This window comes from Diplotaxodon limnothrissa, linkage group LG11 (assembly GCF_057381915.1).
Source record: "Diplotaxodon limnothrissa isolate DT_005_m linkage group LG11, D_limnothrissa_male_GT1.1, whole genome shotgun sequence".
Lineage (NCBI taxonomy): Eukaryota > Metazoa > Chordata > Actinopteri > Cichliformes > Cichlidae > Diplotaxodon > Diplotaxodon limnothrissa.
Genome location: NC_140606.1, coordinates 37191224 through 37216854, shown reverse-complemented (window position 1 = coordinate 37216854; position 25631 = coordinate 37191224). Strand labels below are relative to the sequence as shown.

General features: G+C 39.0%; 3 protein-coding genes across 4 annotated transcripts; 2 read left to right on the top strand and 1 right to left on the bottom strand.

The window, feature by feature from the left end:
- The first annotated feature begins 1752 nt into the window (after window positions 1-1752).
- Window positions 1753-6049, top strand: LOC146623511 (uncharacterized). The gene is made up of 6 exons (XM_085365957.1): window positions 1753-1929; window positions 2043-2156; window positions 2669-2725; window positions 4618-4851; window positions 4972-5094; window positions 5826-6049. Exons 1-6 carry the CDS (start codon window positions 1753-1755, stop codon window positions 5889-5891), a joined length of 771 nt encoding a protein of 256 aa, XP_085222083.1. The 3' UTR covers window positions 5892-6049.
- A 2842-nt stretch (window positions 6050-8891) lies between these two features.
- On the top strand, window positions 8892-13876 carry LOC146623510 (uncharacterized). The gene is made up of 6 exons (XM_085364947.1): window positions 8892-8942; window positions 10882-11070; window positions 11368-11415; window positions 11696-11920; window positions 12217-12339; window positions 13768-13876. The coding sequence occupies exons 2-6, from the start codon at window positions 10894-10896 to the stop codon at window positions 13831-13833; spliced, it is 639 nt and encodes a 212-aa protein (XP_085221073.1). The 5' UTR covers window positions 8892-8942; window positions 10882-10893; the 3' UTR covers window positions 13834-13876.
- Window positions 13877-16709: 2833 nt separating this feature from the next.
- Window positions 16710-22582, bottom strand: LOC146623509 (membrane-spanning 4-domains subfamily A member 5-like). Of its 2 annotated transcripts, none has more exons than XM_085365953.1 (7): window positions 22486-22582; window positions 20876-21073; window positions 19347-19463; window positions 18739-18795; window positions 18252-18458; window positions 17222-17344; window positions 16710-17024 (listed from the first exon to the last, which is right to left on the bottom strand). In XM_085365953.1, exons 2-7 carry the CDS (start codon window positions 21050-21052, stop codon window positions 16959-16961), a joined length of 747 nt encoding a protein of 248 aa, XP_085222079.1. In that variant the 5' UTR covers window positions 21053-21073; window positions 22486-22582; the 3' UTR covers window positions 16710-16958. The 2 variants fall into 2 exon arrangements, with proteins under 2 accessions (XP_085222079.1, XP_085222080.1); XM_085365954.1 differs by lacking the exon at window positions 22486-22582 and adding an exon at window positions 22096-22156.
- Window positions 22583-25631: the final 3049 nt, after the last annotated feature.

Here is a 25631-nt window from a genome sequence, read left to right as displayed (position 1 = left end):
TAACAGGTAAGTCTTTCATGTTTGATTCAGCTTGTAATTCAGACTAATTAAGAGTTGTGTATTTATGTAAAAAATGTGGTTTAATCTAATCGTTGTTCATTTATCTCCATGTTGTAAGTTTTAACAACATCAGAAAACACATCAAGTTGAAACTGATTTTATGATTTCTGGAAGACAAAAATACAACTTATACAGTAAGAAGTCTAATAATAAATATAAAATATAGTACATATATTTATCGATTGGTACAGGGGTTTCAGGTTATGGGTGGAAAACAACACAAAAACATGACTTCCTTGTTCCTTGAACAAGAGCGTGCAGTAAATAAAGCTGGGGCATGGTGCTGACATCACTATGTGCTGCACATTTATCTGCTAAAACTGTGGATTTAACTACATTTCTGGAGTTTTTGAAATGTGTTGCATTAAATAGAAAAGGTTTCTTTTATTTAGCTTTGTTGATATAAATGTGGCAACGATTATTGAGAAAGAGATTTTTCATGTAACAACTGAGGGAGGAAGTAGAAACAATTCAGCAGAAATGAAAGATTAAAAAATTTATAATGACAACTTTTTGTCATGTGAGGCAGAGGCAGGCAGGAAGGGGATGCAAACACAGGACTCTAGTTTTAGTTCTAGAAAACTAGAACTAAAACTCCAAACCAGAAACACAGGGAGACTTACACACATGAGGAGGTACAACAGGACAAAAGGCAAAGGAACACACAGGGTTTAAATATACAAGGGAATAATGAGGGAATGGGATGTAGGAGGGAAACACAGCTGGGATTAATTAGACATAACAAGACAAGGGGAAGAAAATTAGACACACTGACATTGGACATGGGACTGTCAAAGTAAAACAGGAAATAACACAAACATCGAACCAGGAAAATAAGACACAACAGAAGGAACACAAGGGAGGCACAGAGACAAAACCTAAAGGAAATCACAGCAGTGCTAAAGAAAAACTAAGGAACAGAAAATACAAAAAAACAAATCATGAAAAACCCAGAACATTGAATAAACAAAAACCGAAACATGGAGTCACCCTACTACAGACCATCACACTTTTATTATGAATATAATTGTTATTATTATTATGCCAGAAATGATCTATAGAGACCAAAGTCATTTTTGTAGCACACGACAAACTTTTTTCTGCTGTGAAGTGAAAATTTTAACATAGAAGTTTATGACAAGTTTGAATTTGAATTTATTTATTTAAAAGGGACAGTGCAGTTTAACATAGTTCAAGTGCAAGACATGAGACTGATGTACTGCACATAGGTTTATAGCTACTGCTAATTTTCAACAATTGTCCCTTGTTGGGCTTACAATCTAAATAAATACATATTACAATAAAACATACAACATACAGTGACCTGCTGTTGTAGCCGACACAGTAAAGGGACTGGGTACATCACTGCGGGATTCCATTTTCAGCACCTGGAGGTTGCCTTTCCATGTAAAACATTCTTGTAAACTAGTATCAGCACAGTGTTATCCATATGAAGAACCCGTGTCACCTGTTAAAGCCAACTTGAGAGCGTGCAGTGATGTTACAGCGTCCCAGCATCAAGTCGGTTTAATTAAATTAACAAATTACTTTTAAAATTCTGTTTAAAGCTCCTTTGGTGGAAAGTGAAGGGAAGTGAGGTGTGTGGATCAAATTGTTTTTGCTGCTAAGACTTTAATCTGATTCTTATTTCAGTTTTTTCTTGTCTCTCAGTCTCCAGGATCTCAAGACAGGATGTCAGTGACTGTGTCCAAGGCTGATGGGGTCACTGTACTCACTCTGACCACTGACCCCCAAAGTCCTTGGCCTCCTCTGTGCCAGATCCTCAAGAACCTTTGCTACAGTCCAGTGTGCTGCACTGTGTCTCAGCACCTGAGAAGTCTCAACAGAGCTTCTCAGACAGTGCTGGGGGTGAGCTACAACCATCTACACATCACATTTTATATTATGCCTATTTTTTAATTTGTAGTTTTTTCTTAAACTGCACAATGTTCACTGTTCATACTGTACTTCATTTTTCACAGACGCTGCAGATAATGATCGGGTTTCTCAACATTGGATTGGGACTTATACTCTATAGCACTTGGAACTCCCTTTACTTAAACTACTTAGGCTTTCCATTTTGGTTGGGTGCATTGGTAAGTAAATAATGATGGAGATATAGATATATATATCTATAATCTATATATATATATATATATATATATATATATATATATATATATATAATGCCAACAAAGTGCCATGTAAACCAAACCTGTCACAGTGATGGAATAGGAATCAACTGAGTAATCTTTACGAGAAGATCATTTTGGGGGTCAAACATATCTTTCCACAGTTAAATATGTGACAGAAAGCTTAATTGCCAAGTTTTGTCCAAGATCTTTTTAAGTGTGATGACACCAGTGCACATTTACAAACACAGATTCATAGTTTTGCTAGGTTACATTAAAAATTAGCTATAGTTCAAAATAGCAGTTCACACAAACAAACAATTGCTCTCTCATGATGAAAAGTTTTATTTACAACATATCCTGCAAGAAGAGGGGATAAAATGTCCATAAAGACCCCTCTGTTTTCTCTGTTGCACTCAGTAAAAAGATGGACGTGAACTTTATTTATGTATTTATTTATTTTGTCTTTTGTCTAGTTCATCATGTTCGGCACTGTGTGCGTTTTGTCTGAGAAGTATCCAAGTCCATGTTTGGTGAGTATTTCAGCTGTAAAACATTTTCATATGATCTCTAAAGGACTTTTTGTTGTCATGTCTTATTCTTATTTGCATTCATGATAAATATACTAAACATGTACAGTATGTCCTACAGCATACACACACTTGCATAAATACTGGAGGGAAGTTTGCTGAAGGAGGACTTAACACCCCTCTAGTCTACATATAATTGCTAAATTATTTTTAGCAAATAAAATACTTTGATAAAAATTATTTCCCACTCCTGACCCCACCTCCAACTTTTCGCACTGCATCTTGAAACAGTTTATATTACAAACAACAATCAGGATGTTACATCCTCATCATGGAAAGATTGTCCACTGGCCTGTAGGTGTGATTAGTCCTGACCGGATGAGGTAGCTCTTCTGTGTTGCGCCGGATGGCACATGTTCAGGGTTTTAAAAGCCACAGAGACACGGTGTTTAGAAAAAATGAGTCTTAATTGTTCCGATGCTCATGACACATACAGGATCACAAAGGGTTTTCACTTAGGCAGCACTTGTCCTTCTCTCCTGGATCAGTTGGAGCTTTCTTTAGGAGCCTTCCCAGCTTTGACAAACATCCAGCTGGGATAACCACATTAACTCAGGGCCTTCTTGATGTGATGTTCTTCTGCTTCCCTGACCACTTTGTCTGTGGGGATGGTGTTCATTCTGTGTTGTAGCGCACTGGTGATACCCAGATTGTGCTCCACTGGATGGTGAGAGTCAAACCTTAAATACTGATCTGTATGCGTGGTTTTACGGTACACATCAACATTTAAATGTCTCTCGTTACTGATGGAAATCTTACAGTCTAAGAAGGCTAACCTGCAACTTTTCATATTCAATGGTACTCATGGCCACTGATCAATGGTCTTTGATCAGTAGTTGTAGATCAGAGGTCGTGACAATTTGCATACTAATGGTCAAGAAACTGACCTCACAGCCCATTGTTCATCAGTGGTGCTAGTTTCAGTAAGTATGCAAATGAGACTGAAGAGGATGGATGAGTGACCAAACGTTTCTCCCACTGAACCAGCTTTCTGGGATTTCCTTGCCTGGATGATTGAGCATGCATGAAGACAACAGTCACAATAGATTTCCTGAACATTACACTGAATAGGGGATGTGATCCAGCATTATACAGCAGTTGTTTTGATTGCTGTATAAATTTTGACAGCCCTAAAAAAAGATTAACATCAGTTTGTACGTGCTCCAGATAGCTTTTATTTAAGTTCTTTAATTCTCACTCGCTTTTGCGCAGGACTGGAGCGTAAGCGTTTTGGGCCGTTTCAATGTAGACGCACAATTCTGTGAAAATGACTGAAAGCGCTAGTGTGGACGCGGAGAGTTTTCAGATGAAAACGCCATTTTCAAATCTATCCGGGCTAGTGTGGATGTAGCCTAAGGGGAGACAATGCTAGGGACACAGACATGAGACAAGGGACCGTCAAAGTAAAAAGACATGAACACAAGGGAGCACAGTGAACACCTAAACACTGGAAGAAAATAACAAAAAATCAGAAAACTAAAAATTGATAAACACAAAACATAAACATGGACTCACCAGATTCCGGACCATGACATCTACGACAGAGATTCCAAATCTGAAGAATCATCAGAATCAGATACTTCATTAATCTGAAGTGAAGAATAACATTAACAAACCAAAAACAGAAACCCAAACTTAACATGAAAATAACAACCATCATATCCTAAAGCAGCAACTAGACAGAAACCAACGTTTAGATTAATGAAGAATCCAGGCATGACTATGAAAACATGTGTACTCACAGAGGCTATGATACTTTAGTCTAAGAATGCACTAAGTGTCATTTATGGTTTGGATATTTTCTTGTACATTAACTGGTCATTTTTGTTTTTCAGGTCATCCTTACTGTGATTCTGAATCTGGCTGGAGTTGCTTTTGCCATTACAGCCATTGCACTGTACAGCATTAATTTAGGAAACATTCGTTCTTGGTGGAACTGTTATGAATACTACAATGGCTACAATGGCTACAATGGTTACAATGGTTACGGGTATGGCAGGGAAACAACAAGGTCTTTGGAGGAAAAACTCCTTCAGGAGAAATGCTACGAGGGCCAAGCAGTGCTGGTGGTAAGTTAGGGAAAGCAGAAAGAAAAATCGCACATATACACTATATGATACTATCTTATATACTGCAGTATATAACATTTTGAGACTGTAGATGAAACGCTGTTGTTTGCGTCCCATCAGATGCTCCTGAGAAGCATCAGTGCTGTGATGATCACCTTGTCTGTTCTGGAGCTCTGTGTTGTGATAAGCTCTGCTGTCCTGGGAATCAAGGCTCTGAGGAACAAAGAAAAAGGACAAAACAAGGTAGATAATGGACAACAAAAAGGTTCAAACACATTCTGATAAACATGTTAAATAGTAGAAGATATTGGCTGAACACATGAAGTGTTCTTGCAGGAATTCTGTTTGTTTTGTCTGAATATCAGTGAAACCAGGTAACAGTGAGTCTGTGCAGTGTTCTCATGCTCTCTACCAGTTTGAGTGAGTCAGTTAAAGTTTATATCTGATGTACAGACAGAGAGCAGGATGACAACATAAAACAAAACAACAGCCCATCATGACTTTAAGGCATGAAGCTCAGTCAGTCCAGAATATTTGTGGAACTTCAAAATCTTTGTAGAAACGGGCTCCCACGTGGACCGGCCCAGGACAGCAAGTCCAGAGTTCAGGCTGCAGATTTTAGGGAGAGACTGTGTGAATCAGAGCTTCATGGTGGAACTGCTGCAGAGAGAGAGAGAGAGAGCCATGAGGAAGAAGAGCTGTTGGGACTAATAAAAAAATAGACCAGAGGAAGTTTGAACAGCTGTGCCCAACTTTCTGTTAGTGTGGACAACAACAGCTTACCACAGTTTGTTTTAATAACAATAAAATAAATTGTAATTGCACTTTATTTTTAATGCTGACTTACATTAAATATTTCATTAAACATTGATTCCTTTTTGTATTCCTGCATGAAATTGTCATCAAAGTGTGCGCAGTCATGGTTGTTTGATTGGAGGGAGTCGACACTTCACAAATATTTTTTTCTCTTTTAGAGCACTGACGACCCAGAGCTCCACAAACCTCTGCTGGAGGAAGTCACTGCACAGCCTGTGGCATAAACATCTTGGCTCTGTGATTGGAAATGTCTGCGATTTACACACATTCTTACTAACAGCTAACTGATAATATACAAATTATGACTGTGTGTTAATGTAGTGACATATATCTTATATTTAGTTAGATCCCAGCACCGGGTTGGTAAAAAGTGATTGATAAACAACAAAATTATTGTTATAAGTCAGAGTCCTAAGCTCAGACGCTGTGCAATAACCTGAAGTTTATTCAGTCAAAATACAAACTGGTAACTCTTTTCTTTTCTTTCTTTTTTAATGTGTAAACAGGGAATGTCAGGTGGAGGTTTTTACTTTTAAATGAGGTTTGAAATGTTAAGAAACTCAAGAATTTACTTTTCCCAGCCTGTGCTGTAAATGCTTTCGCTTCAGTCGCACCTAACCTCTGGAACAACCTCCTTCATGCTATTCACGCATCTGACTCAATCCAGACCTTCAAGGCTCGATTGAAATCCCACCTTTTTAGTTTAGCCTTCCCAGCTTCCTAAAGCATGCCCTTTAAGTGTACTCTCTTGCCCTTTTCCTCTGTTTTGCTTAAATTGTTTTATCAGTTTTATTTTCAAGTCTTACTTGCTTATCTGCGTACTTGTATACTTGGTTAATCAATGCCTCCCACTTGCTAGCGTATCTGCTTTTGTATTTTGCTACTGTTTTAATGGATTTTGTGAAGCACTTTGGTGTATCTCTGGTTTTAAATGTGCTATACAAATAAAGTTGTATTGTATTGTATTTCTTGGCATGTTGAATAAAACATGAAAGGTTCAGCTGTTGTGCGTTGTGTGTTTATTCAGATTTTGTAATTGTGAATCAGATGGAGACCAAACCACATTCTCACTTCTGCCAAATATGAGGAAGAACTAATTGTAACAGGTCTGCATTTAGTTCCTGGTTTCTGTTTTCCAAACTGCACAGCAAGCAACCAGTCTGAGTTTAGGTTTAGTTTAGGACCTTTTTATTAAAAGTTACATGCTGTGTTTAAAGTTCAAACTCATTGGAAGATACATGGAAACATACAATGTCAGTCAACTGAGATAGTGAGAGGTTCATATTCAGTGGATAGAAACCATTTAAATTTCACTCACATAATTATTTTAATATTTAAATAGTTAACAGCAAAAATTGTGAAATGGAAAAAGCAGGAATGATTAGGTGGATCTCTGATTCTATGCATCAGCTGTGACTGTCCTGCTCACTGTCTGCTCAGTTTAAAACACCACACTTAGTCAGTCTGTGCAGTCGTCGCAGTAGTTAGAGCAGTGGTCACTGCTGTTGTTCATGGTTTGAATGTGTCAGCACCTTTTCATGCACTTTACCCATGCTGTTTTTCACTTTCAGAGTACTGATGATCGACAGCGCTACAAAGACCTGCTGGAGAAAGTCACTGCACAGCTTATAGCCTAAATGTGTTGCCTCTGTCCTTTAACATCACTGAGTTATACAAAGTTTTCTTCTTGAAGTGCTGCTTAAAGACTGCATTCCTGCTGTGTGCTTGTATTTTTCAAACCTTGCATTTACTGATTCTGACACAGTCAGTTTTCCACCATTGTTGGTGTTCTTCTTTATTGCTACCAGTGAGGGTTTTTTTTGTTTGTTTATTAAAAATAATTTAATTTTGGAACATGTAGAACAAAAATGATGCCATCTATAGCTGCTACATGGCGTTATTGTTTGTAAGTATACTGGATAAGTGGTTAAGAAGGAAGAAAACTGAAGTTTGGATTTGATGCTTTTGCACAATTTCTCCACCAAGCAGCACGGATATTCATCCTTTCACTCATCTTAAGTGTGATCAGGGGAATTTAGAAATCAGAACCAAAAAGAAGGTAGGAACGGGTAGAAGACACGGATCTGTGTGGAACTGCCCTAAAATAAAATAAAAAACCCTCTATATCACATTCAAAAACTTTTAATGAATTCGTTTCAGTTTATAAAACTATCGTCCAAAACAAAATTATGTTTAAACTCTTCTGAAGCATATTGTGCACAATATTCAGGTTAAATCTTCTGATTTCCTGCCCCTTAAAACAATTTCCCTCAATCAATCAATCAACCTCCCACTTTCACATGGACTGTGGACCACATTTAGACAAGTCCAACTCCAAACATTCCTCCTACATGTAGCTGCCAAGTGGGAGGAGGCACTTCTGCAGCGAAATTGAATAATCTCTGGAACAATTTCAAGGAATCGAAATCCTCAAGTGAAAAAATAAAGTGGTTATATGGAATTTAATCTGCCCTATCCTTGGTTACTGACATGTAGCTCAGACTGGAGCGTGGCGCTGGGCAGAATACCGAGAGCCAGACCTAAAGGGTACACTACGAACCAAGCTCAACACAGCCGGCTTTCTTTGGCTCAGCTGGCTCACTATAGGGAAAAAGGGCTGGTTGGAAGCGCGACCCTCTGCTCCAGGATCCGTTCACGGTCACATAAAAAGGGGCGTTTTATGGGTCATGTGACTCCTCTTCCACATACTCAATTCAGAGGCGTAAAATAATAAAATGGAGATTACAAAACCTGTCTGTACATAACATAAATGATAAAGATCACTTTCACACAAAGTTGTTTCCGTTCTCTGTTGCTGATATAAAAGTGGGCCCATGGATCCAATGACATCCTCCTACTGGAGGATAAATGAATACAGAAAGAACTATTAACTGACTAATAAACAAGCAACATGTGAATATGAAACGATTTAATAAACATTTGGAAGCATGAATTTCATTTGTGTTGGACAGATTTATTTCTAAACAATATCTAAATAAACAGATATTGTTTATTTCTAAACAATATTGCCACATACTTTTCTCCAGCTACCATCCTGCCCTGACTTTTTATGCTCACTTTTAATCAGTGTTTACTCTGTGTTAAGCAAAGGGTAAAGGTCTTTGTATGCTCTGAATGGGAGGAGGCACTTTTGCTAAGAGGTTTGTTTGTACTTCGTGCTTCCTCTAAAGGCTTGTTTCCCGACTTCGCAGCCAATATTCAGACTGATTTTTTTCTCAAGAGGATTTGTTTACGTTTTTCTTCTTCTCAGAGAGGTACTTTCAAATGATTCAGTTTATACAGCCTAATTAAATATGAGATATTCATTATGTAACTACAGATTAAGCGATTTAGTACCATGATGTCCATTTTATGATGAATATTCTACGCTTATGCTAAAGTGATTTGCAGAAAGATATGTGAGAAAATAAAAGGTAAAGGTGAAAAGTTTATTTTAAATGTACATGAACCTTGGGTATGACAAATAAATTACATGACAAATGAACTTTCATATTTTTTGGAATGCACTTACATATTAAGCCAGCATAATAAGCTGTAGCTCTTTTGTACACATCTGTTCAAATCTCCATATTTTGTCTCCTTTTCTGTCTTCAGCTATTTATTTGTACTATTTGTATTTATATGTTCTATTACTATTGTATATATTAATCAGCATCTGTGGGTAGACAGCAAAGAAAGAATTTCATTGCACAAAGAAATGCCTTTTCTCTTGTGACACATGACAATAAACACTTTGAATCTTGAGATACACTAGTATACATCATTTGTATTTGCTTTGAGTTTCCTCATGTTTTTGCACTTTGAACACATGTCCAGATAAAATTGACTGTTTTATGTTATTCAGCCTTTACTTCATTCACTCTGACAGCAAAAGGTCACTTTAGATTGCTTCACTTGCTGCAGTAAATACAGTGAGTTAAACCTCAGGATGAATCCAGTTTGGAATGGTATTTGTTTGATTCTTGGAAAACAGAATTCACCTAATTATGAGCTATAACAGTTTATTACTGCTCTGTAGCCTCACCTTGGACATTTTGGAAGCTATCACAACATTCAACTGGATATGAAAATATGTTAATGATCCAGTGATTGAGACCCAGAGATGGGCAGTAATGCGTAATCCGATTACTTTTTTCAAGTAATGAGTAAAGTAAGGGATTACTATTGCTAAAAAGGTAATTAGATTACTGTTACTTTCCCGCAAGCATGCTGCGTTACTGCATTACTAAAACCGTGAACTTTTTTGCGAGAGTGTCTCATGACAATGACGTAAGCGAGTGCAACATTCATGGCAACAGCTGTGTGCAGATCAACAATGCGGGAGAGAGTATGAGCGTGCAGCATTTAAAGCGTGGAAGTACTGACCTTAGTTTGAGTTTGATTCTGTAAAGAATGACGAAAACGTTAGCGTCCGCTGTTCACTGCGTGGGAAGAAAACTTCTTTTTACAGTGGAAAAAAAAAGCCCTCTGAATCTCAGCTAAAATGTCACATAAACCATTTCTACAACCACCAAACACACTGAAAACAAGCCATGGTTAAACAAGCAGTTATGTAGATGCGCAGAAGACCGCTAAACAAACCAAATGGAACAAGAACTTCTTCAAACTTCATGTAACCGGCTAAAGACAGGCTGGTTAGCTTCCAGAGCTATTACTGACTCCAAACACCAAGTTTCACCACATTCTGACCAAAATTCACTGAATGAGCCGCAAAAGAAGACCCCAAAAACACATAGCAGCGCAGATGCGCTACTGATTACTTTTTTCAAGTAGCTTGACCAACACTGTTGAGACCTATGAAGTCAACATCTGGGTGAGCAAATGTAACCTAAACAACAAAGGTTGCATTTATTTGAATTGTTGAAACAATGTGGAAGTAACTACACACTGGATAATTCTGGATGGAAAAATGGAGAAATGAGGAATAAATACAGAAATGCAGGAATAAGATCATATTAATTACTTAGTAGCTTGGTTTGTTAATGCATGTGTATATATGACAGCAGCTTTTCTGTGTGAAGTTTGCATGTTCCTTGTCTGTGTGAGTTCTCTCTCTGGCTTCCTCTCACAGTCAAAAGACTGTGGTGTTGGCTTAGCTTAGACTGTTAGTTAGATGAACCTAACCCTCGATGTGAAAGGATGATTGGGTCCAGAATTTCATTTTAATTTCATGCATTCTGTTCTGTCTTTCAGTCTACAGACAGGATGTCTGTCACTGTGTCCAAGGCTGATGGGGTCACTGTATTCACCTTGACCTCTGACCCTGATAGCTCTTGGCCTCCTCTGTGCCAGATCCTCAAGAACCTTTGCTACAGCCCAGTGTGCTGCACTGTGTCTCAGCGCCTGAGGAGCCTCAACAGAACTTCTCAGACAGTGCTGGGGGTGAGCTACAACATTCAAAGATAGAAGATAGATCAAAGATAGAACAGATAGTTTCCATATAATTACTAATACATTAATATACGTATTAGATTTTTTTCAGAACTCTAAACCTAAACTTTGAGTTAATCATTTCTGCTGATGAAATAATTAGTGATTTTTTTTCATATTGCTGTCACTCCTCATGGATGTAATCGCTTCAGGTGTTTATTTAGAAAAGCAAAAAGGCAAAGTGGTCCACTGTACAGCATCACTGCACCACAGATGTTTATCACCAATACTGTCCTTCCTTTTTCACAGACTCTGCAGATTATGATTGGACTGCGCTGTTGGAAAGGTACTATGCAAGTAATCCTAGTGGAAGGGGTTACATAAAAAGGATGAGGGACCTGTGGAATCTTCAATATCAGGGATCCAGACTGACGGCAAAACAAGTAGTGGGGATGTACACCAGCTGAGAATGGGCCTGAAACATTTCTTACAAGACTAACACAGTTGTAGCTGCCGAAAAATTGCAAAGTCAGTTTTGTTGTGACAGAATGGGAAAAGGTAAAGTTGTATTGTATGTAGGTTATATTTAGAGATATTTTTTTTGGTTGTACATCAAGTGATATGTTTCCTATTTCAGCTCATCCTCACTGTGACTCTAAATGTTGCCGGGGTTGCTTTTGCAATCACAGCCATTGTGCTCTACAGCATCCATTTAGCAAACATATACCTGTGGTGGGGATCGCAGTGTGATAATGACTACAATCCATACTGGTACCGGATGCGTACAACAACCGCAGTTGTTCCATCTCCTGAGGAGATGATCATTAAGGAAAGATGCTTAGAGGGCCAAGCAGTGGTGAAGGTAAGTTTGAAAAAGGCCAACAGTTAAAAGGTTTTTTTTCCAACTGTTGGTTGGACAAAACAAGCAGGGAGTCATTCGTTATAGCAAAGAAGATGAATTTGAACTTAATAACCAAATGAACTATTTGGTTGGACCAAATAAGCAAACAAAAAACGTGTAAATATGACATCTAAGAAGACAATTTAAATCATGAAGAACAAATTCTTCATTAAATCGATACAAAGATAAACTATTTTCAGAAGTTTTTGAGGTAACATTGTTGTTTTGAAATGCAGCATTGATGTTTGTCTCACCAGATGCTCTTGAGAAGCATCAGTGTTGTCCTGATTGTCCTGTCAGTCCTCGAGCTCTGCATCACCATCGGCTCTTCCATCCTGGGGATCAAATCTCTGAGGAGGAAGGACAAGGGAAAAAATGAGGTACAAGATATATAGTATGAACTAACACAGTCTGATAAACATCTTAATTAATCTGTAAATGTTGAGTAGACAGTAGTTTTATATGAGTTCTTAAAAGATTACTTTTAAGAATGTGTCATAGTTTTGATTCTGTCTTCATGTAATGAGTAGTGGTGTCCAAACATTTGTCTGGTAACATAAAGGTTTTCTTTTCTTTTCTTTTTTTTCTTTTCTTCTCAAATCGTCAATTTAAATCTCTCTCTCTTTTTTTTTCTTGAAAATGTTGTGTTTCCCCTTTGTGTTATATACATCCAACTCTGATGGTGGATGTTCAATTCAATTCAATTCAACTTTATTTATGTAGCGCCAAATCACAACAAAAGTCGCCTCGAAGCGCTTCATAGGTACAGAGAAAAACCCAACAATCATATGACCCCCTATGAGCAAGCACTTTGGCGACAGTGGGAAGGAAAAACTCCCTTTTAACAGGAAGAAACCTCCGACAGAACCAGGCTCAGGGAGGGGCGGCCATCTGCTGGTTGGGGTGAGAGAAGGAAGACAGGATAAAGACATGCTGTGGAAGAGAGACAGAGGTTAATAACAGATATGATTCAATGCAGAGAGGTCTGTTAACACATAGTGAGTGAGAAAGGTGACTGGAAAGGAAAAACTCAATGCATCATGGGAATCCCACGGCAGCCTACGTCTATTGCAGCATAACTAAGGGAGGATTCAGGGTCACCTGGTCCAGCCCTAACTATATGCTTTAGCAAAAAGGAAAGTTTTAAGTCTAATCTTAAAAGTAGAGATAGTGTCTGTCTCCATGTCCCCATGTTCATATTAGACATGGTTTTAAAACAAATCTCATAATTTCAAACAGAGATTCATATAATGTTTGCTGTTGTTAAAGTAATCCCTGTTGGTCAATAGGTCTGCAAACGGCTCTAAACCTTTTGTTTCATACAGTTTATTTTTCAACTCTTGGCTATTTGTAATGTCATGGAGAGGATACCCTTAGTGACCTAAGTTGTCCCAGGAAAACAGCTTAGTCTAAGAACACTGGACCCACCCACATGCTGTTCAAATCGTCTGCTTATAACAGGCATTCAATTGAATTTAACTTAACTGAGTTCAATTCAGTCAATCAGATTCAATTAAATCAAATTAAATTTGTCTTTAATGATAAGAGGCTAAAACAGCCAGTTCAGACAGGGAATGAACTGAGGGACTGCACCGTGGCTCAGTATAACAGAAAGAAGGATGCTTTTGAACTTTTGTTGATGCAAAGTCTGACAGTGTTGAGGCTCATAATTTACCCGAAAAGAAAAGAGCGGTTACAGAAGCGCAGACTAAAACTCCCCGCACGAAGCACAAAAGCACAGTTCATTCAGTTTTGTGTAATCGTCAGCACATTTCACGTACTTTCCCATTTCTTTCTTCTTCTTGTAGAGCACTGATGACTCAGAGTTGACCAAACCACTGCTGGAGGAAGTCACTGCACAGGCTGTAGCCTAAATGTCTTTGTTCTATCAGTTACCAGGAATCATGTTCCTTTATGACCTACAACTAACTTGATGTCTTGATGATTTATAATAATTAAGACTTTGTCTTCCTAAGTGCTTCTTGAAAGGAAGACATTATACCAAATTGAATCGATTGATAATTTCATTGTTGTGCTAATGATTAAAATTTAAGTTGAGAAAAGTGCCTTAAACTCAATTATGTTTGTTGGTAAAAATGTGTTTATTCTTGTGAAATATGGGGTTATTTTCTTTGCCATTCCACAATGTATGATGACAATATTAAAAAAGTTAGAAAAGAATAAAAATAAAGATAAATACTGACACATACAGTTAAAACCAGATATTACACTTTAAAAACAACAAAAAATTCTTACCATTAAACATCAAATCAGAGTAAACCTTTCTTTTAGATCAATAAATATTAACATATTTTTTGTAGGCTATTTGTGAAATGTCAGAGTAAAGAGAGAACTGTTACGTATTTTTATGGCTTTTATTAAAGTCAGAAGCATACATACACTTCCTTAGTATTTGGTAGAATTGCCCCGACACTGTTTCACTTGGGCCAAATGTTTCAGGTATCCTTCCACCAGCTTTCTACAGTAGCTGATGGGCATCACGGACCAGTCCTCGTGACAGAACTGGTGTACCTGGGTCAGGCTTGCAGGCCTTCTTGCTCCCACTCACCTTTTAGTGCCACCCACATGTTTTCTATCAGATTGAGATCAGGCCTTTGTGATTGAGATCACTCCAATACCTTGACTTTGTTGTATTTAAGCCACTTTGTAAATAATTTGTAAATTCATTTGGAAGAGCCATTTGGGCCCAAGCTTCAATTTCCTGGCTGATGCCTTCAGATGCTGCTTCAATATATCCACATAATTTTCTTTTCTCATGATGTCATCTATTTTGTGAAGTGCATCAGTCCCTCCTGCGGTAAAACAGCCCCACAACATGATGCTGTTACCCCCATACTTCACAGTTGGGATGGTGTTCTGAGGCTTCAAAGCTTCCACCTTTTTCCTCCAAATATACGGTTTATCATGGCCCAACGGTTCAGTTGTTTCGCCAGACCACACGACATGTCTCCAGAAATAGAGATTTTTGTCCCCATGTGCAGTTGTAAACTGTAGTCCAGCTTATTGTGGTTTTAAAGTAATGGCTTTCTCCTCCAGAGTACCCTGTGAGGTCATGGTGCTACAGGACTCATTTTTACTGTGAATAGTCACACTGTCTTACCAGCATCTTCACAAGATCTTATGCTGTTGTCCTTGTTGGTTGATTTACACATTTTACACCAAAAAACATTCCTCTCTGGGGATCTGTCTCCTTCCTGAGCGGCATGATGGTTGCACATCCCCATGTTTTTTATACTTGCATATTGTTGTCTGAATGTGTGACCTTCAGGCATCTGGAAATTGCACCCAAGGATGAGCCACACTTGTGTAGGTCCACAATTCTTTTCCTGATGCCTTCATTGATTTCTTTTGATTTTCTCATGATGTCAAAGAAAGAGGCCCTCCTCCTCCTCCTTCTTCTTCTTTATATTGTTTATTGGCAGTTGGCAAACAACAAATTGGTGCATTACCGCCACCAACTAATGTGGAGTGTAGAAAGAGTCTCTGTGTTTGGGGTGTGCCTTTATTAGCATTCACAGGTGTGCCACCAATTAACTCAAATGGACTCAATTAACCTATAAGAAGCTTCTTAAGCTCAGAATAAAATCGTATGAAGGTTTCTTTTTGTTTAAAGACACAATAAACTTAGTGTATGTATACTTCTGACTTTGATGAAAGTGTTTCACAAATACAAAAAATATGTTAATATTTATTGATCTAAAACCAAAAAGTTTACTCTGATTTGATGTTTGACGAAAAAAAAAAAAAAAAAAAAAGGTATTCGTGTCTTTTTGTATGTAAATATCTGGTTTTAACTGTATGTGTTTTATCGCACGTGTGTCTTCTTATGTATCTGTGTAGGCTACTTTAAATGTAGTTTATAACACTGAAACTCAGTTGTGCTGATTTCAAATCTAAAGATTTATTCACTGACCAAACACATTATAATAACATCTCAGTTGATGACTCAGTCTACTTTGTCTCCTCCCTGTTTTGGAACAGCCCAGGAGCGGCTGCACTTCCTCCAAGTCCTGAGGAAGAATAAACTGGACCAGAAGATGCTGCTCCCACACCTCCAGACTCACCGTTCAGACAGCTCTGACGGTGGTGATGGCTGTAGCTCAGGAGGCAGAGCAGGTCGCTTACTTATCAGAAAGTTGGTGGTTCAATCTCTGGCTTTCACAGTCCGCATGCTAAATTTTCTTGGGCAAGTTGCATCCATCAGAGAATCAATTTGTGTGAATGTTTAAATAGAAAGCACTTAAGCAGCATAGAATAAAATTAATGTAGTATGTTGTCTTAAGTGCTTTGAGTGCTTCAGGAGAGTAGAGAAGCACTATATAAGAATCAGTCCATTTGCTAATAAACACCATTTGTTTGTTTTGTATAAATTTCTCTTGTTTTCTATATTTCCGTCTTGATTGTATAAACTTGTCCTGTTTGTCATTTATTCCTGCTGTCTACTGTTTATATTTTATTCTGGCAAGGTTGGTCATTGTACAGGGAAAATGATAATAAATGGCTATTCTATTCAATTCTATTCTATTCTATTCAGTGACAACAGCAGATAATCAAAGATCCCAATCAGCCATTGATTATTGATTAGAGTTCTGGACAGCTGCATGTTACAAAGTGTTCTGCAGCGAATTAGCCCCACACTTTTTCCACAGATTTTACCACACAATTTTTAGTTCTCATCTACCTTTGAAAACATTTTTGAAAGGAACTCAAATGCTGATGAAATGTGCAACAGATTTCTTTATTTTTATGTATCATGGCCCAATATTGTCAAAAAAAAAGAAAAAGAAAGAAAGAAAAGCAACAACAAAGCATGTGGCATACTATCTGGAGGAAGGCACACTGAAGAGAAAAAGTAGAGATTTAGAAATACATTCAATTTGCAGTATATAAAAGTGCAAGAGAAGTGCATGATAATGTTGCAGTACACGGTGAAAGCTATGAAGGCACATGGTTACAAAGCCTCACAGCACAATTACATTCAGACTGTAGGCTTAGTGGTAACTTCCTCTAGAAGTGGTGTGTAGAGCTCTGGGTCATCAGTGCTCTAAAAAAGAGAATATTGGTAAAGTAAAATGACGCTGAATAAATCTGTTTGGCTTTTGAGCAAGTCACCAAATATTCATAAACTTCCACATAAGAACTCACACAAAACAAAAACAAAAGAAAAAAACCCTAAACCTATTCGGCCATTATTTTCTGCTTAAATAACAGTTTCACCTTGAAGCGATGCTAGTCTGTTACCTTGGTTTGTCCCTTTTCTTTGCTCTTCAGACTCTTGATCCCCAAGACGACTGAGCTGATGGTGACGCAGAGCTCCAGGACTGACAGCACAATTAGCACAGCAATGATGCTTCTATAGAGCATCTGTTGGGATACAAACAACAGTGCTCAATTTTATTGCAGTAATAAAAGGATCAGAGGCTCAGACCCTTTGACCGGAGAGTGGGCGGAGACTTCTGTACAGACGTGACTGTGATCGCAAGATCAAAAACCTATATATAGTGGTCCCTCGTTTATCATGGGAGTAACGTTCTGAAAATGCTCTCAAAGTTCAAACCTTTGTAGAAAAATAATTTCAGCATTATAGAATGAAACCAAAGATCAAACCCTGTTTTCAGGTCCAGAACATGAGAATAGAGAAGCTGCCAGAGAATCCAACATCAATGAATCAATGGTGTAGAAATAAAGGAAGCAAGAAGAAGCTGAGTAAAGTTTGACTTATCTGACTGTTTCTGTAAATTCTATGGTAGTGGTACCACCATAGTGGTAATTAACTACGTTAACATCTACCTTCCTTTAGCATGTCCAGAAGTCCAAGTTTTTGTGCAATGGTTAGCATCTTCCTCTGCCTTTTGGGTGCTAGCGCAGGTTCCTTTGATGGTGCCAAACGTTTCATTGACATTGTTGGGTCAGTTGGAGAGAAAACTTACAAACATATAGTACAGCACTTCAGAGTTACACTGCTAGCGATCAAAGATTTATGTAAATTTGACGTTCTGTACAGGAGTCAAATTTTTTTTCTGAAGAGCATGCAAAATTGCACAAAAAAAAATCTGCGGAAAAGTGAGACCACGAAAGGTGAACCGCATTTTAGCGAGGGACCACTGTATACTATTATCTGATTACCAGCTGCAAATCCATAGATTTCAGAAGCAAAAACCTGTGATTATATCTACAAAACAATTTAATAATTATTCGACTTTAAACAATTATTTTCCACTTGTCAGTTAGGTAATTTAACTTGTATGTAAACTGCTGAACTAACGCTTACCTTAATTAAAGCTTTGGCCTCCAAGCATCTCTCCTGTAGTATCATCTGTTCAGGAGACGAACTTGGTGTTGTATGATGGCCATACCAGTAGTCGGGCTCCCCACAAATGTTCCACAAATATAGATTAGATACACTGATGCTATACAGCACAATGGCTGCAATGGCAAAAGCAACGCCAGTCAGATTCAGAATCACATTGACGATAACCTGAAATACAAGATGGGTCAGTTAGTGTAAAATAAAATTTTAGACATTAGAAGGCTGGTCGGTTAAAAGTTTTACAGTCAGTCAGTGCAGGAAAGCTTGCAATGGTTGGTATTAAAGCTCTGCAGCTCCATCCTACATAAATACATATACATAGATGTGCATACATGAGACCTGGTGTAAACTTGTATATTGAAATAGAATAGTATACTTCTACTTTCATATCTTCAACTTAAACAACAAAATTCAAGTCATCCTTCTAGGATATATCTGGACTACTCACCAGACATGGACTTGGATACTTGTCAGACAAAATGCTGACGATTCCAAACATGATGAACTACACAAGACAAAAAAACAAAGACATTAAAGTTTAATTCCTTCCCATGTGTAATTTAACTGAATGAGGAGACACATCATGTGTTTAAGGTGACAATAAGAAACAGCAGCTTATCAATAAAACCACAGAAGTAAGGGATTAAGATTTCAATTGATAAAACACATTTGATTTCATAAGATTCTCCAGCTTTGTCTTAAGCGCCAACTCTGATACTCTACATACTCTGAACTACAGGCTCAATTCTGAAGAGTTGAAATGGGTTTAAAATGTAAATGGAAACAGAATGCGATGATTGGTAAACTTCATATGCCCTTATGTATTTATTTATTTATTTTACAGTAAAACTGAGAAAATTTGCAATTACAAAAAAGAAAAAGGAGAATTTTTTTTATCTGATGTTGACTACTGTGTAGCGCCCCTCTTTTAACAACAGCCCAAAACATTTGGGAACTGTAGAGAGCAGCCGATGGACTTTTGGAAGAGGAATGTTGTCCCTTTCTTTTCCGACTCAGAGGATTCTAGTTGAGGAAAAAGCTGCTTCGCTTGCTTACCAACCCTCCCATCCAAAAAGGGTAGCCGGTTTCACGTATGGTCCATAATCCAACATATCGGCTTACAAGGATTGTTCCGAGTCCAACACTGAGAAGCCCAATCATAATCTGCAGAGTCTGACAAAGAAGAAGCACAGAATTAACAACTGGTGATGTAGATGTTTAACACCAGTCATAGGATATGCTGTATACTGGAGCACTTTCTCTAAGTCTTTTTCTGTAGTGTGATAAGAAAACTCTTAAACTATCCATCCATTCTCTTCTGCTTATTCAGGGTTGTGGGGGCCTGGAGCCTATCCCAGCTGTCTGAGGGCGAGATGTAGGGTACTCCCTAGACAGATCGCCAGTCTGTCACAGGGCAAACACATCGAGACAGACAAACATTCACAACCACATACACACCTTAGAGCGATTTTAGAGTTACCAATTAACCTGACCTAACCTAACCCCACTAACCGCATGCCTTTGGACTGTGGGAGGAAGCCGAAGAGGACATCGCTAACCATTGTGCTGCCCTGTTTTAAACCACAGTGGATAACTTTTTACTTTTCTTCACTTTTAAGTCCAATAAATTTGTCAGTGAGAGAGTTAGACTCACGTGAGAGTTAGACTCACGTGGGGTAAGGAAACATGACACTGATACAAAGCCGGTGGCATCCCTGACACATAAAATTTACCTTTACTCTGTCTTCTTGGAAGGCTATCTGACATTAATAGGAGGCAACAATAGTTCTGACAGTGTTTTATCTCCTGAATGTTTAAAATGATTTGAATTACTCGACACACACACGCGCGCGCGCACGCACACACACACACACACACACGCGTAAAGGGGAGTACACAAACTATATTCTGTGTTATAAAAGCTATATATAACTATATATATTCAATTCGACTTATACAGCGCCAAATCACAACAACAGTCGCCTCAAGGCGCTTTATAATGTACAGTAGATCGTACAATAATAGACAAAGAGAAAAGCCCAACAATCATATGACACCCTATGAGCAAGCACTTTGATGACAGTGGGAAGGAAAAACTCCCTTTTAACAGGAAGAAACCTTCAGCAGAACCAGGCTCAGGGAGGGGCGGGACCATCTGCTGTGATTGGTTGGGGTGAGAAAAGGAAGATAGGATAAAGACATGCTGTGGAAGAGAGAAAGAGATCAATAACAGGTATGATTTGATGCAGAGAGGTCTATTAACACATAGTGAGTGAGAAAGGTGAGAAAATGCTTTAGCAAAAAGGAAAGTTTGAAGCCTAATCTTAAAAGTAGTGATAGTGTCTGTCTCCTGAATCCAAACTGGAAGCTGGTTCCACAGAAGAGGGGCCTGAAAACTGAAGGCTCTGCCTCCCATTCTACTTTTAAATACTCTAGGAACAACAAGTTTTCGAGACCGTCAAAGCGCTTTACAATTCCACTATTAATTCACACACTGGTGGAGGCAAGCTACAGGTGTAGCCACAGCTGCCCTGGGGCAGACTGACAGAAGCGAGGTATTTGAATCCTTAAAGGTTGTAGCTCACCCCCAGCACTGTCTGAGAGGTTCTGTTGAGGCGCCTCAGGCGCTGTGACACGGTGCAGCACACTGGACTGTAGCAAAGGTTCTTGAGGATCTGGCACAGAGGAGGCCAAGAGCTATCAGGGTCAGAGGTCAAGGTGAACACAGTGACCCCATCAGCCTTAGACACAGTGACAGACATCCTGTCTGTAGATCCTGGAGACTGAAAGAGAGAAGAGTACATAAAAATGAACATAGTCTGAATCACATTAAGGCCCCAGCTGTGGAGAAATGGCTGAACTCATCGAAGTATTGAAACAAAATATTCATTTAACTTCTGCAACTAACAAAATTAAAAATCCAAATCACTCGATACCTATTATCTTATATTAACTCTTATAACTCACCTTATAATGATGTCGAGCTCCATTAACAGTGACTTACACTGTCTGTTAATTATAATGAAATTTAAAAAAAACTTGTATATAAATAAATAACTACATTAAGTGATGCAGTTGTGTTTGCAGTTATAACAAGATGCTATACATTTCAATATTAGATAAAGATGATGAGTAACTGAATAACAGTACTGAAGATAAACACTCACAGTCACTTTATTAACCATTAAACTACTTGTTAGTGGAAATATCTAATGAAAGCACTTTAAAGTATTTAAGCATGTGGACATTGAAAAGATAAAGTGAAGAAAGGTGATTTAAATGACTCTGAATGGGGCGTGGTCTTTGGTGACAGATGGGCTGGTCTGAATATTACAGAAACTGATGATGAGAGAACTATCTCTAAGGTTTACAGAAAAATGTCCATAATAAAGAATTCAGTGACCTGCAGAAAATGCGTTGTTGATTATAGAGGTCAGAGGAAAATGGCCAGACTGCTTTGACAATAAACGAAGCAAGACTAACTCCCATAATCACTCACCGCGACCAACGTATGCAGAGAACGCTCTGAACGCTCAACATGTCGAAGCTTCGTTGCAAATTTTGGACGCAGGTCAGAATTTAGTGTAAACAAAAGCCTGGCTGGACCCAATAAAGTGGCTTTGGATAGTTTTTCTGAAACCGAAACTGAGAAATCATGAAACGAATATAAACGAAGTAACAGAGTAAAGCTGGTGTATGAAAAATTCACAACGTAATTCTCTTTTCATTAGCTTTGTTGACATTTTTGCAATCCTCTAAACTTTTTTTGGGGTCCTCCGCATATTAGGAAAGTGCTGTAACCTACCAGAGAGAAAACTCGACGGACATGTGCTGCAAAGCGGACGAAACTCGACTTTACTCCTGTGAGTGAAAGTCCAAAAAAATTAAGTGACTGCGCCACTACCAGCAGCAGGGAGCGAAACTGCGCCGACTGTTCCGGGAAATCGAGCCACGACCACAAAAACAAACATGTATGTAAAAAAGTATTTGATCAAAGTCTTTGTTCTCGACAGTAATACGACGTAATTTAACAATTACAGTAATACAGCTCCACCCGTGACTGGCACCACGGAGGGCATTGCAGCGTTCCAAGTTAGTCCTACAGGCCCGCTTTGATCTACAGCCCCTGTTTACCAATGATTACGTCACATTAACCTGAATTACAATACAAAATCAATAAAACAAACAAACTTACTTGTCAGAGGAGAAGAAAAGCAACCAAAAACCAAATTAATATCTGGTTGTGTGTTTGTTGCGCAGCTATTGCTGGATGAGATTTTCCAGTTGTTCCTCCGCCCATAAGGACAATATAAAAATTAACCCTTTGCTCAACATCCAATTACACACAAAGATAATTGAAAAAAATCAAATGTGGAAGAATTACCCTCACTAGCAAAACGGAACAATACAGTGAAAAACGTTGGTGGACTAATTTAACTAAACTAATTTAGGACTAATAACCAGATTATAATAATCAACGCACTGATTTTGATCTATTTATTTAGGCATTAAGTGAATCAGCAAATTGTTGTAGAAATCCAGGTAAATGAATTTTGGATTTCGGTTGTTTCCTAAGTGGACAGTTTGCTTTCACTGGAAGTGTGATTGACTTGGGGTTACTGTGTTAAGTCAGGGGTGGGGGAACTCCAGGCCTCGAGAGCTATGGCGTTATTTTTGTGCCACTATTCTGAGCGCACGTAAAAAAAAATTGAGCGCACGTAAAAAAAGTTTGCAGGTGCATGTGTTGAATTTTGAGGAGAAATTTATTTTGAGCGAAGAAAAGCTGAATTTGAGTGAACAAAATTCATTCCTGCGTGCAAAAAATGTATTTCAGTGTTTTTATTATCCACATACACACACCAGCAGCCCCTCCAGCTCAGTTTTTGCATTTGCGCTCGCTCGCAATGTGTTGCTCGCGCTCTCAACATTTCTGCCCATGCGCGCTCAATTCTTTCTCTACACCGTTATATTTGTGCCACAAAACCAGCCAATCACAGACTTGGATACAAAAAAATCTGATTGGCTGTTCTGCTCTCCAATCAGCTCGAAATGACGAAATGCAATATCCCAGAATCCATTTCGTCCAAAACTCAAAGGAGGCAGTGGCGGAGGAACACAGAGTGGCAGAGTTTGAAATATTACTCTTTCTGGGTCACAAAATAAAATTTAAACATATTTTCATGCGAGAATGGTGCTGTGTAAACTTCAAATACCTGCTCGATTTATCAAGACATCACATATTTGCAAAAGTGCTCTAACGTTTTTGGAGATGCCTGTTGTCAAAGGCTTTATGGCCGTTCCTATAAGACCTGGTGGGCTGGTCTCCAGCCAAAATGCCGGGCCGATTTTTTTTTGTCCCAGTCCAGCACTGGTTCAGCCCTTAGCGCTTTTTTTTTCTTGTTTTCAGTGGTAATGCCTATGATTGTGCCAGAGCACATTTCAATCAACCATGGGCATTTCACAGGGCCGGACGGGGACATGTTTCCCTCACCACATATCCAAACTGACAGGCTCCAGCAAACATCAGCTGCTAGAAATTAATATTAAATAAATTATAACAACAGCTGATCAAGCTTAAACATGCTGCTGTTGTTTAGCACGACATCCGCCGGTTTCCTCTTTCTGGCGCAAAGTGGGCGATAAACAAACGACAGAAAAGCCGATCAGCTGATCATTGATCAGTTTCATGATTGAAGTAGGGGGCAGAGAATAACAGAAGAAGATGCAGCTGTGCAGCAAAGACACAGAATAACTCCAGCTTTGTGCCTTTTTCCATTCTAGCTGAAGTCCGGGACAAACTGCGTCCCTTCTCAGCTCAATACGAAACACGTAAAAGTAACCATTCCATTTTTTAAGGAGTCGTTGGCAACTCTACTAACTAACCTTATGAATAAAATAAAGTTCACTATCAGTAACATCATAGCACCCACCCAGCTGTATAGAAACTCCATCATGCTAGATAGTACGCAGTACGAGTTATTGTAACTGATTATAAAAAGTTAGCACAACGAAAATAAACTCCACCTGTTTATATCTGACCCAGATAGACTGCAGGTCATAACTTCTTACCTGAAGTTCAGTTCACCTGACACTCGGACCGGCGGCCGCCTCGGGTCTCTCCTCCTCCTGCCTCCCCTTCCCTCATCCACTTGCTGGCCTCTGTGGAAGCTCCGCCACAGCCACCACCAAACAACTGAGTTATTTTTACACATCGGCCAGCATCTGGTCAATCCACCACCTTTCATTGTTCATGCGTTACAAAAAAATAAATAAGTCATCCCCACCGGGCAAATGCCTGGTATGCCCGATGGCCAGCCCAGCTATGGCATTTGAGATTTCAACAGGTTTTTGGAAATGGATTGTCTTGTAGCGGACAAATATGTTTTTTAATGGCACAAATAATTTGTGGGGCATCTTATTGTGACACCTGATTGTTCTTTCATTTTAGTTATAGTAGTGTTTTTAAATGGTTGCACAAAATGAAAAAAAAAAAAACCTCCAATGTAATGCCAAATGGATCATCGTGGCATTGCCATATTGGTCCATTTGGTCGATCTTTGTTTTTATTATTTATTATATTTTATTTTCAGATGTTACAGACGGGACAGACATGAGTGAGAGATAGGAAAGGGAGAAAGAAAGAGGAAGGAAAGGAAAAACAGAAGGCGAGAGGGACAGTGAGAAAGGGGGGGAGAAAAAAAATAAAAATCTCCTGGATCACCTGTTGAGAGAAGAATAGAAAACAAGCAAAAAAAGACAAAAAAACAAACAAAAACAAAGCAACATACTAAACACAACACCATCGCATTAATCTAGCTAAGTGTAAACAGCAGTAAAAACTAAATATTCAATGTTGTTGTGCAGCACGCAAGACAGATGTGCTTCGAAGTAGCAGCCAAGAAAGGTGTAATTTGGGTCTACAAGCAGTGAACACCCGTGTGCATACCTGTGTGGATCAGCGCGCTTGTATTCCAAAGGTTTCTCCATGTAACGATCTGCTAGGTCCCACCTTCACTGTTGTGATTGGTGTGGGGGTAGGGACAGGCTTAGGGCGTCGGGGGGTTCCCCGGAGGCATCTTCCTTGGGGGGCTCAACCCGGGGTAGCGGTCATGTCCGGTTGGGGGCTCTGTTGGCTCTCAGGTGACTGTTTCCTCGCGGCTGCGTGCAGCAGGGCTAGGGGAGGGTCTGTGCTGACGGACGTGGGTTACTGACCTGGTAGCCTGGCTGGCCCTGGGTGGGTCCGGGATGGGCGTGAGGTTCTGGGGGCGCTCCGTCTCTGGGCTGGGGCCCGGGCCGGGCCTCGGGGGCTTGGATCCTGGTTGGTGTGTTGCCGGGGTTGTG

Excerpts from the sequence above, each read along its gene's own strand:
- LOC146623509 (XM_085365953.1), bottom strand. The coding sequence starts at position 21,052 with ATGTCTGTCACTGTGTCTAAGGCTGATGGGGTCACTGTGTTCACCTTG. Across the intron at positions 17,345-18,251 it reads AGGCCAAAGCTTTAATTAAG|ATGCTCTATAGAAGCATCAT; the intron begins GTAAGCGTTAGT and ends GTATCCCAACAG. Across the intron at positions 17,025-17,221 it reads AAGAAAAGGGACAAACCAAG|AGCACTGATGACCCAGAGCT; the intron begins GTAACAGACTAG and ends TCTCTTTTTTAG.
- LOC146623510 (XM_085364947.1), top strand. The coding sequence starts at position 10,894 with ATGTCTGTCACTGTGTCCAAGGCTGATGGGGTCACTGTATTCACCTTG. Across the intron at positions 11,416-11,695 it reads GTTGGAAAGGTACTATGCAA|CTCATCCTCACTGTGACTCT; the intron begins GTAATCCTAGTG and ends TTCCTATTTCAG. Across the intron at positions 12,340-13,767 it reads AGGACAAGGGAAAAAATGAG|AGCACTGATGACTCAGAGTT; the intron begins GTACAAGATATA and ends TTCTTCTTGTAG.
- LOC146623511 (XM_085365957.1), top strand. The coding sequence starts at position 1,753 with ATGTCAGTGACTGTGTCCAAGGCTGATGGGGTCACTGTACTCACTCTG. Across the intron at positions 1,930-2,042 it reads CTTCTCAGACAGTGCTGGGG|ACGCTGCAGATAATGATCGG; the intron begins GTGAGCTACAAC and ends CATTTTTCACAG. Across the intron at positions 2,157-2,668 it reads CATTTTGGTTGGGTGCATTG|TTCATCATGTTCGGCACTGT; the intron begins GTAAGTAAATAA and ends TCTTTTGTCTAG.